The following is an 18,158-nucleotide window of genomic DNA, read 5'->3' as shown; positions in this document are numbered from 1 at the left end:
GTTCTACGTATATCGCATATCGTTATCGTTATCGTTTATCGATTTACTTAAAAGTCCACACGGGTGAGGTGCTCTGCCAAACTAAAACCTTTTATATCGATACAGTTATATATATGTGGTAGATATATACAAATTACACAAAATTTTGCATGCGTAACCAACACGACAAAAATCAAAAGAATATTTATTATGTTGTTGTTGTTGTTGTATTTTGTTGTGTAAGCATAAGACGAAGGAGAAGAAGAAGAGAGCATAAAGAGAACGACAAAATATTTGTGTGATTATACTTGGCACAAAAAAAGGAAATTATAAAGAATTATTAAAGCTCTTACAGCGTCTACTAAAGAGTATGCTAAGCTAAATGGTGTAGAAAACAACGATTCGCCCACACACACACACACACACACATACAAATACTTTCGTACTCCCACGCACACACACAGTAAGAAAGAGAGAGAGAGAGAGAGAGAGAGAGAGAGAGAGTTGTGGGCTGTTTTATGGACTGAGACAGTTGTTGTATACCTTTGGTTCATTGTCATTGCCATCGATTGTTGTTGCTGCTGCTGTGGCTGTTGTTGATGTTGTTGTTGTTGTTGTTGTATTGTTGTCCTGCGTCTGCTCATTTATGCCTGTCTCCGCATTGTTGTCCTTGCCGCTGTGTTTGTTGGCATCCCTCTCATTGAATCGCTTTAAAATGGCAACAGCAAAGGCTGGCAATCGCTTCGCCTTCTTTCCGTTCGCTCGCTCTGCGTCTGACGCCGCCGACGCCCCTCCATTGCCCCCCATTCTGTTGCTCATCCTCAGCGTCATCGTCGTGGGCGGCTCCTGCTCCAGTTGTTGTTGCCGTCGTTGTTGCCGTCGCCGTTGAGGTGGAGGTCGCTTTTATGTCGGCGCTTTCGGTGTCGCTGCTGTTTTTGGTTTCAATTGTGGTTAAGGGATGGCTTTTTTTTTGTTCTTGTTCTTGTTCTTAGTTCATGTTATTCTTGCCCTTGTTGTTATTGTAGTTATTGTTGTTGTTGTTGTAGGGCTACTTATTAAATGTGTCAAAATAATTGTTGTTGTCGTGCAGCCGGGGACAATAGATAGGGGAACAGACAAATAGAAAGCGCGCTTTTGGGCCAACAACCCCAAGATGGCCATTAAAGCGGGTTAGTCGCTGTTGTGTTACGTGTCACATGGAAAGGTGTGTAAGTCTCTGTATCAGTGTGTTTGTGTTGTGTGTGTGTGTTGTACTTGGCTTGGATTAGAAAGTTTTGCTGGCTTGGTAATCATGGTTAGTAGCGGCTTCAACTTGTGCGGGAAATTGCGTAATTGTAATTGTTATGTGGCACCATTAAACCAAAAGTGTTAGCTCAAACAAAAATTCGAACTTGCTCTCCAAGAACTTGGCACAATTAATAAACAGGGAAACTATTAAACTGGAAAGGACTCGGAACGGCAGGGAATTACCAAAAACACGCAAGGAAAAACTCTAACTATAAACTCTTGATAAAGGGAACGTCTTGAAGACAAATATATATAATATTATGAATTTTAAAGAGAATTCACTATAACTGCAAAATTGCAAATAAACTTTATCTAGTACTATATATTTTAAAGTTTTCCCCTTAAAGATTTATTCATCACAGTATTTCGACAGTATTTATTACATCTTGGAAACTTTTTTCTAATCATTTTCAATTCAAACGATTTTCTTTCAAAACTTTAAGACACAAAGTCCTTGACATTTTAATCTCAACATCTCAGCTGGAGCCATTAGAACATAAACCCTTCTGATAGTCAACTCACTCTCCACACTTGTAGCTCGGCAAACTTTGCACTTGACCTTGGCCTTTGTTAGGCTTGACATTGCTGTCATTGGCCTTCCATACGCAGCGTAGGCCCAGTCGATATCGCTTTTATCTGATGCTTGTAGTTGGCCACGTAATTTGTTTGTTAGACACGGCACAACTATAGATTGTTGTATACCCATATTAGACTTTATCTTTAGTCTATAAATACATATTTTTTTGGTCAATTTGAATGTCTGGCAGCATCTGATACGAGCTTTGGGTTAATGTTATGTGTCTGCTTCAACGTAATTGTGTGTTTAACAAAAAAAACAGAACAATATTTGTTTAGTTAAAGTTGATTTAGGAATTGAGCCCTCGAACCCTTAAGCACACACACTTACACACGCTCACGGCATTTAATCGTTTTGTTTTTATTGTTAATTTATTAAAAATATATAGATGTATAAAATTAAAGTATAAAATAAAGAAGAGAACCTTAAGGCAAAAGTCACTAACTACTTAATAACTAAACGCGCTTTTCTTCCTTCCCATTTAAATACTTTCTTTCTTTGTTAATTGTAAATTATAAATTAATACAAAAAATGATACAGAACACACACACATATATTAAGGATAATTTAATGTTTTAGCTCTTAAGGAAAAGTAATGAAAAGTACAGTGGACACTTGTTGCGCATCTCATTTTGACTTTGTTCGCATTTGCGTGACATAACATTCAGCTTTCTTATGGCGAGTACTCCAGGTAAGCTGTCATGCATTACTATACAAAAAAATAACGTATTCGAAACAAAATTCTCAACTTCATGCAATATGGAAATTCGCGATGAGGTTTTTCCTTTCGTTCATATGACTGTCTGTCTGAGTGTGTTTGAGTGTACGTGTTTGTTTGGATGAAGCTTGTCATGAGTTTCGCTGGCGCTAAGTTGAAATTGCAGTTTCATAGCTGCCTGCTATGCAACTCGTCGCATTGAATCGGATGCCAGTTAAGTGGCACACACACACTCATACATACATATGACTGCCTGTCTGTGTGTGTGTTTGAATGAAGCTTGTCATGAGTTTCGCTGGCGCTTAAGGCTGAGTTTGAATTGCAGGATTGCATAGCAGGCAGCTATGCAACTCATTGCATTGAATCGGTTGCCAGTTAAGTGGCATACACACACACACATACATACGTATACACTTTATTGGACATACACGCACACACACGCACACATACACACTCATTTAGATTTCCGTTTCCTGCGGCAGCTTCGGCGTCGTTGGCGTTGTTGGTGTTTGCTGATTTTTAATGGGTTTTGGCGGTGCAGCTGGCGGTGTTTGCTTCGCTGTTGCTGTCGTCGCCGATGCCTGTTGACTGCGTCCGGAGAGTAGCTTCGCCTGTTTCTCGAGCAGCTCACGCTGATCCTTGGGCAGCCAGCGCGAGAAACGCGACTCTGGTATGCCCAGCTGATTGCCACGCTGCAGCAAATCAGAGTGTTCCGTCGTCTCCGTTGATTCCGTGCTCTCCCTTTGCTGTTGGGTTGAATTGCGTCCGGCTGCTTGGCCCATTAGCACACTGCGCATTGGCATCGTTGTTGGATTATAGACACTGCTCTCCCGATCTGTGGCATACTCAAATGAATCATCCTCATCATTCGCAGGCGGACGTCGTTCCACAACCGACACACGCTCATGATTATGACCATTTGCATTTGCATTTGCATTTCCATTGCTATTTCCATTGCTATTACCATTTGCCTCGCGCAATTTGCTGGAGCCGAGAAGCGTGATGCCATTGGGCGTCTCCAGCAGTGCCACATTTTGGCCATGATGCGCTGCCTCGCCAGATTCGAGCTGTTTGTCTGTGTGGCTGCTGCTGCAAAGAGCGAAGCGGTTCGCAAGCGGTTGGAAACGAGGCGAAACAACATTTTTGACAGTTTTCTGTTTGCATTTTGACAGTTTTGTATTTTTGATTGGAGTGAGTGGGAAATGTTATACGAGTAGTACACAAAAGAAGTTATTTGTGTGTGTATGAGAGAGTGAGAGAATGGAATAGAAAATTGGTTCTTGTTTTTGTGTTTTTGTGATGCATTTGCGAAATGACCAACTTTATTTAGAGGTGTTTTTTTTTGTATTTTTGGACAGCGACTTGACTTTTTAGTATATGCAGTTTTGCAGATTTAGTTGTTCTTTGCACTACGGCGCGATAGTGAGAGAGAGAGAGAGAGAGCGAGACAGAGAGATTTAGACAGAGAGAGACAGAAGGAAGGACGACTGGCGAGCGATTTTGGACGAGGCAAGGCGAGCATTTTTGAGTGTGAGGTGTATGTGTGTGTATGGGTGTATGTGTGTATGGGTGTTTGGTGAGTGTATGGCAGCGTGAAATTTGTTTGCAAAGTGATTTTGATTTGATTTCGATCTTTTTATTTTCGGGGTGGGGGCGAGGCGAGGCGACAAGACAAAGAACAAAACGACACGAAACCAAAATGAGACGAGACACAAATTTGCTGCGACAAGTTTTAGTTTTTACTCTTAGTTGTTATTTTTCCGGACATTTTTCCACTGACAAGTTGCACTTCAATCTCGTTAAGATGGTCAAAAAATAAAATTGAAAATAAATGCATGCCATCAAAATGGAAACGAATCTCTATCAATTCGTTTTTGCCAGTGGAAACTACGAGTACATGTGTATGTGTATGTGTGTATGTGTGTGTGCTTAAGCTGACTAAATATATATGTATATATATATATGACTATGCCTAGCGATGATGATAGCTGAACGAATGAATTTAATGGGTAATGAGCTTGAACTTTTATTGATCGCCGAGCGCATGTTAAAGAAATGTTAGAATTAAAATAATGTAAATAATAGTTTAGAAATTAGCTAAAAGCCACAAACATGCAACAAGACAATACGCACAATTCAACTACGCAATTATTGGAAAGCAAATGTGAAGCATAATGAGCAAATATGATGTATTTAACTAGCATATAATGCAATATAGTATGTATGTAGTTAGGCAGACACTGATACCGTTGCATTGGGTTAGACTTTTCCAAAAGCATGACTCATTTTATGACCTGGCCCCGTATGCACTTTGAACTTATTTTGACATTGTTTGCGAATCGAAAATGGATGAAAAAAAAACGGTTTACTACTTACGTTTCATTTGTGGGCGTCTTCAATGATTTGCCTGTGAAAATAGTGGAGAACATTTTAATACTTTAGTTTAAAAGAGTTTAATAATATGTAGAATAATATTATGACAGCAAATTTATGAAATGTGAATCAAAAGCCCATCGACACCATCATCATTATCATCATCATCATCAACAACTGTGTTAACTGAAAGCCAATTCGTTTATTATTAAATAAAAACAAAATTTATTTGTAACTTAATTGTTTTCGTTTTTGTTTTTACAAATTCTAAAATTACATAGAACTGAAATAAGTGTGTGCAAAATTATAATAGAATGTTGTTTGTTTGTTTGTTGATTTTAGCCAATATGTTTACTTGTGTTTTTTTTGTTTATTATTTAGACCTATTTAGCATATAAGTGGGATATATATTTAGTTTATCTAATTATTCGAGCCAAGGTTTATAAATATATTACTATATTTGTTTTTCGTTTTAGCTATAAACTAATTTTGTTTTGTTGAGCAAGAAAATATTATTCGAGGCGAAAAAAAATGCAAAAGTTGCTGGCAGGTTTTAGCTTAACTTAATACGTTGATTAATTGCGATGCAGAAAATTGTGTGTGAGAAATTATTATACAACATATTTGAATTTGTGAATAATATTAAAAAAAAAATATATTTATATATTTATAAAAAATTGCTGGACTTTTCTTTTTGAACTGTTGCGAGATTTCAGGATATTCCAGGAGATTCCGAGTTTCTGAGTTTCAGAGTTTCCGAGTTTTCGTTGATTAAACTTAAAGAGCTTACAAAGTTACTTGGCCTACACGATAGATAGATTTATATTCTCATCCCTACTTCAACTTTAATTTAATTCCGATTTTTTGTTTTTCTTCATTTTGTTTTTGTGCGCCTTTTGAGAAGCTCATTGCTGAGCGAAATAGAGAGCGATTTTTAATTTTTTTTCTTTTGGGATGATCAATTGCTTAAAGCAAAGGATCGTTGGGAACTCTACACGGATGTGTTGGGTGGCTTCGGGGCATCGGCGCCATGTTGCTGGCCATTTCCGGCCGCAATGACTGCTGCCGCTGTGGCTGCCGCCGACTTCTTCAGATCGGCCTTCTTTTGGGCCTCCAATTTATCAGTTACTGGGGGCGTGACCTCTTCGGACTGTGGCGTTGTATCGATATGCTCGTCGGCATTGTCTTGGCCATCGAGTTCTTCATGCGTTTCGGGATGGATTTGAGCCTCAGAATCGGGACCGAGATCTGTATTGAGGGTGGCGCCTGTAAAGAGCAACAACAACAAGAACTAACATTTAGCGACGAGCGAGTTCCGGCTGCCTTAAAGCACAACCATATCGGACCAGTTTTTAATCGTAATACGTGTTTGTTTATTTATTGTGGTTAGTTTGTCCATTTACCCAAAAGAAATCATAGCTAAAAGTCCAATAAACAAAATGAAAACAAAGAGAGAACATTTTGTCGAGAGAAACATAGAAAAGCAAAAAACAAAAAAAGAATCAATTTCGGTTAGATGACAGTTGAAAAATAAAAACAACATTTTTAAAAATAATTATTAATAATTAATTGTACGACGTCTTTGATGTTAGCTCTTCTTGTTGTTGTCATTTGTAGACACTTTTAAGGTAGAGTTTTTCGTTTTTGCACTTCTTTAAATTACATATCGAATTTTCGTGACAATTTTGTTCGTTGATTTATTCATAATAATTAATATTATTTAATGCAAATGGTTTACAAATTTTGTTTCTGTATTTTGTTTATTTTTGTTTATAAGGAAATATTTCATTTTTCACTTCACTATTTAATTGGCTTACACATTTTCGCGTTTTACATTTTTCCAGCTCATTTCAAAGAGCCACACAACTTGTGGCATATTTCGTTACAGATTTTCTTGGAAATGTTTATCTTGGCATCAAATTTAAATTAATAATTATGCTGGCAAATTGGCGATGAAAAATCAACAAGAAGACACCTAGACAAATTCCTCCCCCCGGAAAAATCCTTGTCTAGGATTCCTTTAGGCAATTAATCGAGTGTGAGTGTGAGTAGAACAAAAAAACAGAAAAAAAATGTAATGGAAAGGCATCGAAAAGTGAAGTAAAAATGTTTAATTAGAAGAGTTTTTAAGGCTGCACGAGTTGGTGCCGCTGTCGCTGCCACTTCCAACTTGCAACTTGCCGCTAATTAAAATTTAAAAGCCGCACAATGAGTCGAAAGTTAACAACGAGCTGTGGCTGCTGCCAGCTCGGTTGGTGGCTTTCAATGCTGCGACCATGCTACCTCCCTTTCTCCCTCCCTCCACCGCAGGCGACGCCCATGCAAATGGGGTTTGATGCCCCCCGCTTTGCCATCATGTGTTTGATTTGCAGACATTGCAGCATGTGGCAAATGTTGGCAAATGTGATGAGCATGGTGTCTAATGGTTGATAGCTGATGATGTTGGGTGGAGATGGGTGAGTGCAGTGAGGTGTAGAGTGGAGAGTGGAGAGCGTGGAGAGCGGGCTTGAAATTATTGTTAGCATAGCTGATGACGGGCAAATGTGACTGTGATAATGAGGACATGATGATGACATTATGATGGGCAACCCACGAAAAAGCGAACGAATAGAATTGAAGCAAAACAATAGCGAGTAGACTTTAAAAAAACACATGAAATATGCTGTGACTTACCGCCAAAACACCATCTGCCGGTGGCACGCGCAAACAGCACAAGGAGCACAATCAGCAGCAGCACGGCGATGGCCACAACGATGCCAACGATGGCAGCCACATCTAAACTGCTGCTGGGAGGCTTGCTCGACGAACTGATGCGCACCGAATAATCAGCGATGCCGATTTCGTTGCTCGCACGCAGCTGATACACCTTGGTCGTATCCTCGAGAGTTAGACCGCCAATCGCCAGTGTCACATTGTACAGATCGTTGCCCAGATACTGTGGGTCGTATGCCGAATAGCGTCCCTCGGTGCGGCCCTGTGGGATGACAACGCCGGCGACGTTCCACTCAATGGTCGGTGGCGGACTTGCCCGGATCGTAATGTTCACGATGGCAGTGTGCTCCAAGTACAATCCATAAACGGACGCCTCGGGCTGACTGACAGGGGCATCTGGAAAAAGCGTGGCAAGCGAATAATATTAGCATGCATATGGGAATTTAATATGAGAATGTTTTAAAGCGTTTCGTTGGCTCTATTATTATTATTATTGATCCCAATGTAAATACGTATTATATATGGGTAATTCTCTGCAGGAATTTATCGCGTGCGACACTATTTATAGCAAAATAAACATAAACTGAAACAATTTAAAAAATAGTAAAATTTATTTTTATAGCTTTGGAGTAGCACTTTACTTAGAGGTCAGATTGATTTTAGGAACTTTTACGTTTTACGATAAACTAAATCACTTATTATATAGAACAATAATTCCAAAATTATTTTTGACTCCAATTAATGTGCTAATAAAGAGCTTTCTTTATCTTCATCTTTACTCAAAATTAAGAAATGTTTGGTATAGGTTTCTTTTTACTCTAGATAGTGTCGCACGCGGCATTTTCTCTATATATGATGCTATAAAGAAAATGTAGTAAAAAAGGCTATTATGCTTTGTAGATTTCATTCGCATGATTTTTCGATATGAAATTTTGTAAGACTAATTTAAACTATTCTCCCGATGAATTTTTGCATAATAATAATAATATTTGCGATTATGGCATTAGGCAAATTTTTTACGAAAGTGATAAGATTAGTTCCCAATTATAATATATTATCCCCATTATTGAATGCTTCTTATGATATGTACTTATTATTTTAAATATGTGGAATTTATGTGATATAACTTGCATAATTTCTTAAAAATATATAATTTCTAAATTGATAAATGCATTCAAGACTTTTAAACTAAAAATATGATTGTGAAACTTATGACAATAATAATCGAGGGAATTTCGTAAATTTGTAATTTTTAGTCATGCAGTCGGATTTAGTGATTTGAAAATGGTTCCACAAAATTGTCATTTAAAATCTATGTACTATATATACTGTATATAATTCGAGCTGTTTGTTTTTTATTCTAATGTAGAGCTTCTTTATGTGTATACGAACTCACTAATCTTTACGTATTCAATTAATTGGATTGCTATATCATTATTGTATTTTATATTAATTACTTTTGCAGGACTAATTTTCTCTCTTTGCTTAAAGTAGCAGATTAGAATTCAAGGATACTTACATCGCACCATTATGATGTAGGCAGCTTCCTGGGCGGGCACACTTTCGCGATCGGTCTGATGATGGGAGCGGCAGACGAGCTTGCGGTTGCTGTCCTCGGGGGGCCAAGTGCCATTTGATTTCCTGCACGGAGGTGGACAACTCGACATTGTCGTGGGTGGGCGTGGAGAGAATCTGCAGTTGGTTGGTGTTCTTGTTGGCGGGCATGTTGTCAATGTACCACGAGATGTTGGCTGGCGGGCGACCATCGCGAACAATGCAACGAGCATGGAACTCGGTGTTCTCCGAGAAGTAACCATCGCGATTCGGCTTGGTGATCAGCTCAATCATGGGCTGCTTGGGACGCACTGAGAAACGGCAAAATGCAAATTAATATGCAACTAATTTCAATCTCGAATTCTTCACTACTTACATGCAACGACCAAATCAATGGTGCCGGAGAGTTCCTCGCCCTCAACGCCAAGACTGCATTTGACTTGGCCATTATTGCTGGCCTTGACATGCTCAATGCTGACACCGCATTGACCCGCATTCAGACCGGCTCCATAGTACGTAAATCCTGGTGTCTTGCTCCAGACGGGCGACAGATTCAAGACCTTCTGTTCGCCGGGTATCTCGATGCGACAATAGTTGATGGCACGACCATAGCGACAGAGAAGCTCGGTGCGATCGCCCTCGTTGAGCAGCGCTGTATTTGGCTCGACGTTCACCTGGCCATAGCTGAGCGCATCTGTAAGATAAAGCGAACCAAAAATATATGTGAGATTAATATGTGGTTGGTTTGTGTTGTGCAACATATAAAGTATCTTGTATCTTGTAAGTGGTAAGTGGAAATTGTTAACTTGTCATGACAACCAACAAAGTGATTGTCTCATTTTATGTTTGCGTTTTGTATCTCACAGATACAGTATCTGCATTTGAATCTTCTTCCTTGTGGCTGCCATTTCTCATTAAGTTTCAATTACTCTGCTCTGCAGTTGTAAACTATTTTCAATTTCTGCTTTGCTTTGGTCGCAATGAAAATTAAAACTTTTCTGCTATAGCTTTGCTTTTGCTTATGGTTTGTTCTTAAATATCTCTCGACTTGATATGAGTTATTTTTGAAATTATTTGGCAGAGGTAAAACCTTTGCTTAAATGCTTCCTACTCTTTGCTATTTTGAACTTTTTATTTCCATCGAACTCAGCTGCATTTATAAACTTTTCTTTTTATAATACTTTTGAACTCGACTGTAGTCTTCGATTTTTCTGTCTCTTCATTTACAGTATCATATTTATTTCTCCTTCCTTAAAAGTAATTCAGCAATATTTTTTTTCTACATTGCTGAAATCGATTTATTCGCCAAGTTTCATCAACTTTATGACAAATTTTGTCACTTGCCGAAAGCACATCATTCACTCATTTCCTTTTTTTTTTCTTTTGAATGGAAGAGTTTCACTTTTCTTTTCATTTTTGTTGCCTTTCCAAAAGCATTTGGCCAACTGTTGCCTTTTATATTTAGCTGTTGGTTTTTGTTTTCCAGCCCTCACTTAGCCATAATAATTTCAGTTGTGTTGATCGATTGATATGCCATTTGTTTTCCGCATCGGGCTTCGGTTTTCACAGCCTGCAAAACACTTTGGCAATTGCCTGTTCCCCAACCCCCCAAAAATATCTCCAATGCAAAACCCTTGCCTGCCATTGTTTCCCCCTTCTCTTTGTGCAGTGCACAACAGCAGCAGCAATCTAACTAATTTTGTAAATGAAAGCCGCAAAATTGCAAAATGTGCCATAAACATGAGACGGAGCCATAGAGACGTATCCATAGCCATAGCTGGCTGCTGTTGCAGCTGCTCTGTTGGTTGAGAGATTGCTGGGCAACGTCGACTGATTGCCGGAGCAAGAGCGGGGAGCGGGGAGCGGGGTTATGAGGGGGGACGGGGGAGGCGATGCATGTGAGGTAGGCCTGGCCAAGTACGCAGCTGGTCATGCATTGATTTGATTTCATTTCATTTCGTTTTCGTTGCGCTTTTTGGCTTTTTCGACTGACTGCTTGACGTGCCGAGCTGCCAAGATTTTTGTTTGGTCAGCCGCACTCTTGCATTCACATTGAGGCAGACGGACAGACAGACGGAGAGACAGGAAACAGCAACATCAGCAGCAGTAATAACAACAATGCTTGATGCCTGCCAATTCATTGGCTCGTCTTTGATATTTGCATTTGTTTGGCTTTAAAGCGGGTCAACCAGTTGGCTGCTGACTCGCTCGCTGACCAGCTGCACTCCAGCTGTAATTTAAAACCTCCTCCCCCCAAACAAGCTGTCTAACCATTGACTATTGAGTTGTGAGCGAGTTTTTTCCACCACACACACACTTCACACCTTAGTTTGAGATCGGTGAATAAACCAAAATTGCTGAATTTATAGTACGCTTTTGTTTTACTGGCGAACACAGTTTCCGCTTAAATTTTAAGCGTTGGCATTCTCACTAGAAAATGTAAGCTCCCACACACACACACACACACACACACACACACACACACACACACACACACACACACACATGTGATGCACATTGTCACATTCACTATGAAAACAGAGATGATGACGCTGATGATGCTTGATGATGACGTCGACAATGGCAACAAATGTATAGAAATTTAGATTGTATAAAGCTAGAGACGAGTCGAGTCGAGTCGTATGCTACGTTTCCCCTTTTCTGCTCTGGTGCTTCTCCCCCTGCCTCTCGCATACAATTCACAAGTGAATCTATTTTTTATTTTCAGCATGCCAGGACAGCAGTTGCTTCCACAAACTCCGACGACGTCGTCTACTTTTGCGTCAACGTATCGCATTCCCTGGACGCGTTTCGCATCGTGATATTTATTTATTTAGCTTTTTGCAAGCGGAATTTCGCTGTGGAACGTCGTCGTCGTCGTCGTCGGTGCTCTGTGTTTTATTTGATGCCATGTCTGCAGTTTTCAACTTCGTCGAGTCGAGCAGACCCAACGGCGACTGTGATTCCGAGTGTTGGGACGGACAATGTCCAGTTCAGTGGTCATGCCTCAGCTTCTGTGTTCTGTGCAACGTTTTCCTTCCTCCACTCTACACTCTTTTTTCCCTCTCTCTATTTTGAAGGCTAGCGGAAGACAAGAGTGTGAGTGTGTGTGTGGCAACCGCCACAAAATCATTTCACTTCACTTTCCTTCTACAATATAAATTGTACCACATATATAGTATTTAATTTAAAGCGCAATAAAATCAACTTGCTTGCCCATTGTCGGGCAATTCAGCAGCAAGTGGCACGCCCCCTTTTGCTCTGGGCCCCTCTTTCCTTCTAGCTTACTCCTTGTGTAGTATTTTTTTTTTGTGGCTATTGTTTCCATTTGACTTTGGCCACGTTAGCGTCTTTTATGTGAAACGTGATTTTCCCTTAAATATTACGTTCAAGTATTTGATTTCCCACTCCCCGCGGGGCTGCCACATCAACAATTTTTCGCTCGGATTTTCGCCTAGATTTTTATCGCACAGTAACACACGCTTGATTGAGATGTGGCGAAAAAAAAGTGTTGCAACTTAAGGCATGAATGGAATGGCATGGAATGAATGAATGATTTAGATGAATGCGAACGAACTTAGTGGGCAGACATTGCATTCAAATCGTTAAATTTATTACAGAAGAGATGGGAATAGAGTCAAATCTGGGCGAGATTTCAAAGATCATTTTTTTGTCGTGTCGAATGTACTTAGCAATAAAATAGAGAATTATAATCGATAGCTGATTAAGCTGTTATGAATTGCATATATTTAGTATTTATTCAGCTCTTTAATTGTACTCTAATGTATTTAGTATTTATTTCAGTATTTTGTATAAATGTATCTCTTTCATTCTTTTATTAACATCACATATTCTCAACTATTTTTGAATCAACTGCATTTGAATAGAATTTATCTTAGTATTTAGTAAAATTTATTTTAGTATTAAGTATTTTTAGTATTTATTTAGTTATTTTATCATTTTATAAACATAACAAATTTTCTACTATATTTGACTAGTATTTTATTTTAGAGTTTAGTGTTAATTTCAGTATTTATTATCTGTAGTATTTATTATTTATTCATTTTTCTCTAATCATAACATATAACCCATTTTATAAATTAAAATGCATTGGAATTGTCAACAATATTTAGTTTATTGCTCCCACTGTCAAAGCTGTCTGTTGCTATGCTTGGGTCAAAGGAATAAGAAATAAGCTAAATCCAACGCCAAGAGAGTCCTGCTGTCCAAAAGTCTGTCTCAGTCTGCCGCAGGAAGTCGCCATGCAATTTCAGCATAAAAGGAATATATCTATATCTATTTGTGTGTATTTGTATTTGTATTCGCCACCGTATGGTCTCTTTATCTGGAGTTGTTCCTGGCAAATATTGCACCATTGTATTCCTTAGTAATTTTCAATTTATCAACGGCGATTTATCAAGCATTGTTATTGCTTCACCTGCAGTGCACACAACAGCAACAGCAACAGCAAAAAAAGAAAAAAAAAAACCAACAATAATTATTGTTGATTTATGGCTAACGGAAAGCGCTTGCTAGTTATTGCTCCGTATTTTGAGATGTGGTATCTCTTTCTCTGTGGCAATGTGTATCTTGAAGTTTGACTTGAGCTTGACTTTGGCTCCTGCGCAAACATGAATTAAACACAACACACAACACACAGAAAAAACCCGTTACTGTTATTATTAATCGGGCTAACATGGCGTTTGTGCAATTTCTTTTCTGTATTTTTTGGTGTGTGTTGCGCCTTTTTGGCTATTAATAATGATTGGTTGTAACATCAAATTGCCGTGTCGCTGTTTGCTTTTCTCCAGCCGATTTTCTATTTATTATGAACATTATTTATGGCCTTTATGAATCACGTTTTATGTACAAGGTGTCCAAATTTATTAAACATTTCATATGATTTATACAAAAGCGAATGCGACAAATTATAAAATGTGCTTGTGGCGAGTTCAAGTCAAGGGTCAATGCCGGATAATATTTGCCACATGTGGCAAACACTCAATAAGCGAGTAAAAGTGAACCGTTCACACTTCTTACCTAGGCCAAGGTGCAGTCGCAATTTGTACTTTCCAAAAAGGCTGGCAAGGGCAACACACACACAACCCCATCTATGATTATCCACTTCAATTCAGTAATCAAACCCATTAGCCACTCTAGTCTAGGCCTCTTTCAAAAGAAAAAGTGAAAGACTGCCGAAAATTGATGGCGTTTGCCAATGCCTGCAATTTTCCAGAGTGAAAGTCTATTCAAGGTGTCCAGGTGCAAGTTAAGTAAAGTTAAGTCTAGGCAATCCCTAGGAAAAGTGAATTGCAGCAGTTGCAATTAATAATTGCATTTTGATTGATTAAAACTTGCTGTTGCAGCAGAGTTTTGCCAATTAATGAAAAACTTTCCAAGTGGCAAGCTTAGAGAGCTGAAAGTGTAGTCATAGCAGCAGCAAGTGGCAAACTAAGTCGAGTCTTTTCTAGTTAATTATTGTAAAATATACCAAAAACACAAAGACAGACAACAGCTGCTGTTGCTGTTCTTTAAGTACCAATGTGGCTGCTGCTGTTGCTGATTCAACTTGCACTTGCCACAACAATTTTCGATGAGCTTATAAGCGTCTTATTGTAATTACCTGACAATGTAGTCAAGTGGCTCTGCAACAACAGCAACGACAACAACGACAACGATGAGTGGGGCAACTGGCATGACTGCAAGTGCTGAGCTGGTTGCATATTTGAATAGCTCAGAAGGCAGAAAGGCAAGCAAAGTGCACACAGAATGCCAAATGCTTATTAAAGCCTCAAGAATTATTATCATAATTAATGCATTGCAACAGCCAAGGGGCAATAGAGGCGAGAGACGAAGGGTGGACTGAAGGGCAGAGCTTGGTATATGGACCACAAAGAGTTAGACGAGTCTGTTGAGAATAGAGTTGCCCGCTGCCTGCCACTTGACTTATTGAGAAATTTATGCAAATATTGCTCATTATACAAAATGCATACACAGTTATATGTGTATGTGTGTATGTATTAAACGATTTGCCAGCTCGAGACAGAGACGGTCAGAGAAACCAGTCACAGAGTCAACTGAACACCGGACGGACGTGTGATAAATTTTGCGGTGCATTTTCCACATAAATTTTACAGCAGTTCCACAACTGTAAAAGCGATTTATATATTATATATATATATACCATATTGCTCTATGTATTTGTAAGTAGCATTGAGCTGGTTTCTACAGCATGTTCGCTATGCATTTTACCCACAAATATGCCAAATTAATTGCGCTAGTTTTGTGACCGGCACATTAATATACGTCACGTCGAGCCAATGCCAAAGCTGTTGTTGTCGTTATTGTTGTTGCTGTTTTTGTTGCTGTTGCTGTCATGCCAGTTTGTTGGCTCTAGACTGGCTTTCAATTAAAGCTCACACAATCAGGACTTAAAAAATAACAACTTATCTAGCCAGTATATTATGCTTAAGCCAAGCATACACACTACTTGTTAGTCGACTGTCAATAAAACAATTCTGGCTTGAGTCTTCATTAAGCACAAAATGGTATCATGAATAATTACTGTGTGTGTTTGCATGCTGATTGTTATATGATAATAATCTATTAAATAAACATACTAAAGCGAAGCATAGCTGAGTAATTGCACAAAACTTGACTAAACGAACATTTACTCAAAAGTGTTCAAATCTTTTGATAACGTGAATTTGGATAGTTGCTAAGTAAAAGTAATTGAATAACTCTACTATAACTATTGCATATTCAGGTTTTATGAATTTATCTAGCTGCTAAGTAAAAGTAATTGAATGACTCTTCAATAACTTTATGTTCTTTCCAATTTTTTGTTAAACAAAAATGCAGAATATTTAAGCTTTTTCTTTAATCTCCCTACATTTTTGGCTTAACCCTTTGTGAAGTTCATATATGCGTATTCTTAAAAGCAATTTACTTTGGTCTGCCATGTAACAGCGGCGACAGCTTTTTCTCTTCGAAGCGTAGAAAGAAAAAAAGAAGCATATTCTAAATGGCAGCAGACTTTGTGCCCTCACCTTTTTTTTCTAATTTAATGCATGAAGCCCACGCATAAGCAACGTATGATAACGCAGACAGACAAACACAGGCTATAGGCGACTATGAAAATACCCTTCTATAAACTAAAGTTTATTTAAGATACCTATTCTGATTTCTTCTTTAATTTACAAACATAACTTGATGGTATTTATCTCTTTAAGAATTGAGTAAAATGTAAAATAACCCATTTAACGCATAGACCAGGCGAGCTGGTGACATAAGCCCACCGAACCGGGTGCGGAGGAGTCATCCAGGCATTCATTAACATAATTTTCATATACACGCGCCAGTTGGCCACGCCTTGTTCTGGGGGCAAAGCTGCATACGCTCCTTGAGATATGCAAAAGAGCTCGACACACAGACAACGCGTATGAATTTACGAGTATTTTGTTTCTTTCATATTTTTCATATTTTTCTGTCCCTGTTTTTTTGTTGTTTTTATTTGTTCTTGGTGTCGGTGTTGTCAAATGTAATAAAAAATATCAAAGAAATCGGCTTGAAGCGCTTCCACGCCAGCAACACACACAAAATGACAGTTATTAATGCATGTTGAGGCATAAAAATAAATAAATGGAAAAGGAGAAAAAAAACTGTTGCCTACTTTTAGGTCGCTTGGCTGGCCGCCAAGTGTCGCCAGCTATTTGCAAAACATTTATCAAATGTGCAGACAGAGAAACAAAAAAAAAACAAAACACTGTTGGCCAAATCAGCGCCAAAGGTAAATAAAGTTAATGGCAGCTCCAGCTAAAGGAGGGGTGAAAAAGGGGCGGGGGGAGGACAATAACAGTTCACCAGACGACGCCGTCGTAAAATGTCTCGGACTGGGTTTTAATTGTTTTTGCGGCGCAACGTTGACAGAACACGACGAATCGCATTAGTCGAGAAACCGGGGGGGCGGGGAGCTAGCGTAAAAATGTCTGGGACATTTTGGTCACAAAATAAATTGATCTGTGGTTTTGCTTTCATAATTTATACATACAGGAGCTGGAGGACATTCCTCGCGTTCGCATTCGTGAATTGACAAATGATTTGGTGTTTGGTGTTCAAGACTCTCTCTCTCTCTCTCACTGTGAATTGGCATTAATTTTCTATTTGTTGCAACTCGAAATTCAATTAATTACTGCTGCAATAATAACAATTGCAAAAAAATTGCAAATAATTACACACATTTTTATTTTTTGTTTCGCGCGCGTCATTCAGCGACTTGGTGTGAAGGTTATTGATCTCTTTGAGTGTTGACATGCCCTCTGGGCGGCTTGGCTGGCTCTTGACAGGCTTTTCACTCGTTGACCTTAAAGAGGCATTACGATGGCGATGGGTCGTTGCCGTTTACATAAATATGGCAAATATTTAATGTTGCATTTTATAGTGTGTTCAATTAATTTGCTTTTTTAAGAGTTAAAGTTATGGCAACAAACATCAAATGAAAACTAATTAAATATTTAAAACAAATTTAAAGTTTTTCTCCATTTATTCCGTTTCTATTGAAACAAATTAAGACCTTCGACAGCAGCCCAGACTTTATGGGCATTATGCTGTATTCACGTAATTCCCAGACAAATTTAAATTAAAAAAACAAATTGTTTGAATATTTTTTGTAAACTCCTTTTTTTTGCGCTCACAGCTCATTGTTCATTGTGTGAGACACTTTAATTGCATAATTTATATGCGCAGCTAATTTATATGTTAAATATGTTATTATAAATAAACTATACACACAGATATTAATTCATATAAATAAATGTAATTTGTTGTTTTTTTTGCTGTTGTTTCGTGTGTCAACGCCATGAACAGCAAACGGTTTGCAATTTTTGTAAAACATTTTTATAACGTTGCTTACTTGGGCATAACTAACTGTTGTCATGCCATAAGTGTCTTTGAACTCAG

The 18,158-nt window shown here is 38.5% G+C and overlaps 1 protein-coding gene across 1 annotated transcript in view; it reads right to left on the bottom strand.

The window, feature by feature from the left end:
* Positions 1-2,197: 2,197 nt before the first annotated feature.
* LOC133850790 (fasciclin-3) overlaps positions 2,198-18,158 on the bottom strand; it is an 86,801-nt gene continuing 70,840 nt past the window's right edge. Inside the window, 6 exon segments of the mRNA XM_062286986.1 lie at positions 2,198-3,650; positions 4,938-4,968; positions 7,608-8,042; positions 9,166-9,265; positions 9,267-9,511; positions 9,577-9,894. Coding sequence (XP_062142970.1) covers positions 3,020-3,650; positions 4,938-4,968; positions 7,608-8,042; positions 9,166-9,265; positions 9,267-9,511; positions 9,577-9,894 — 1,760 coding nt within the window. The 3' untranslated portion in view covers positions 2,198-3,019.

The sequence above is a fragment of the Drosophila sulfurigaster genome, chromosome 2L (genome assembly GCF_023558435.1).
Source record: "Drosophila sulfurigaster albostrigata strain 15112-1811.04 chromosome 2L, ASM2355843v2, whole genome shotgun sequence".
Taxonomy (NCBI): domain Eukaryota; kingdom Metazoa; phylum Arthropoda; class Insecta; order Diptera; family Drosophilidae; genus Drosophila; species Drosophila sulfurigaster.
This window is presented reverse-complemented; position numbering and strand designations above follow the sequence as displayed.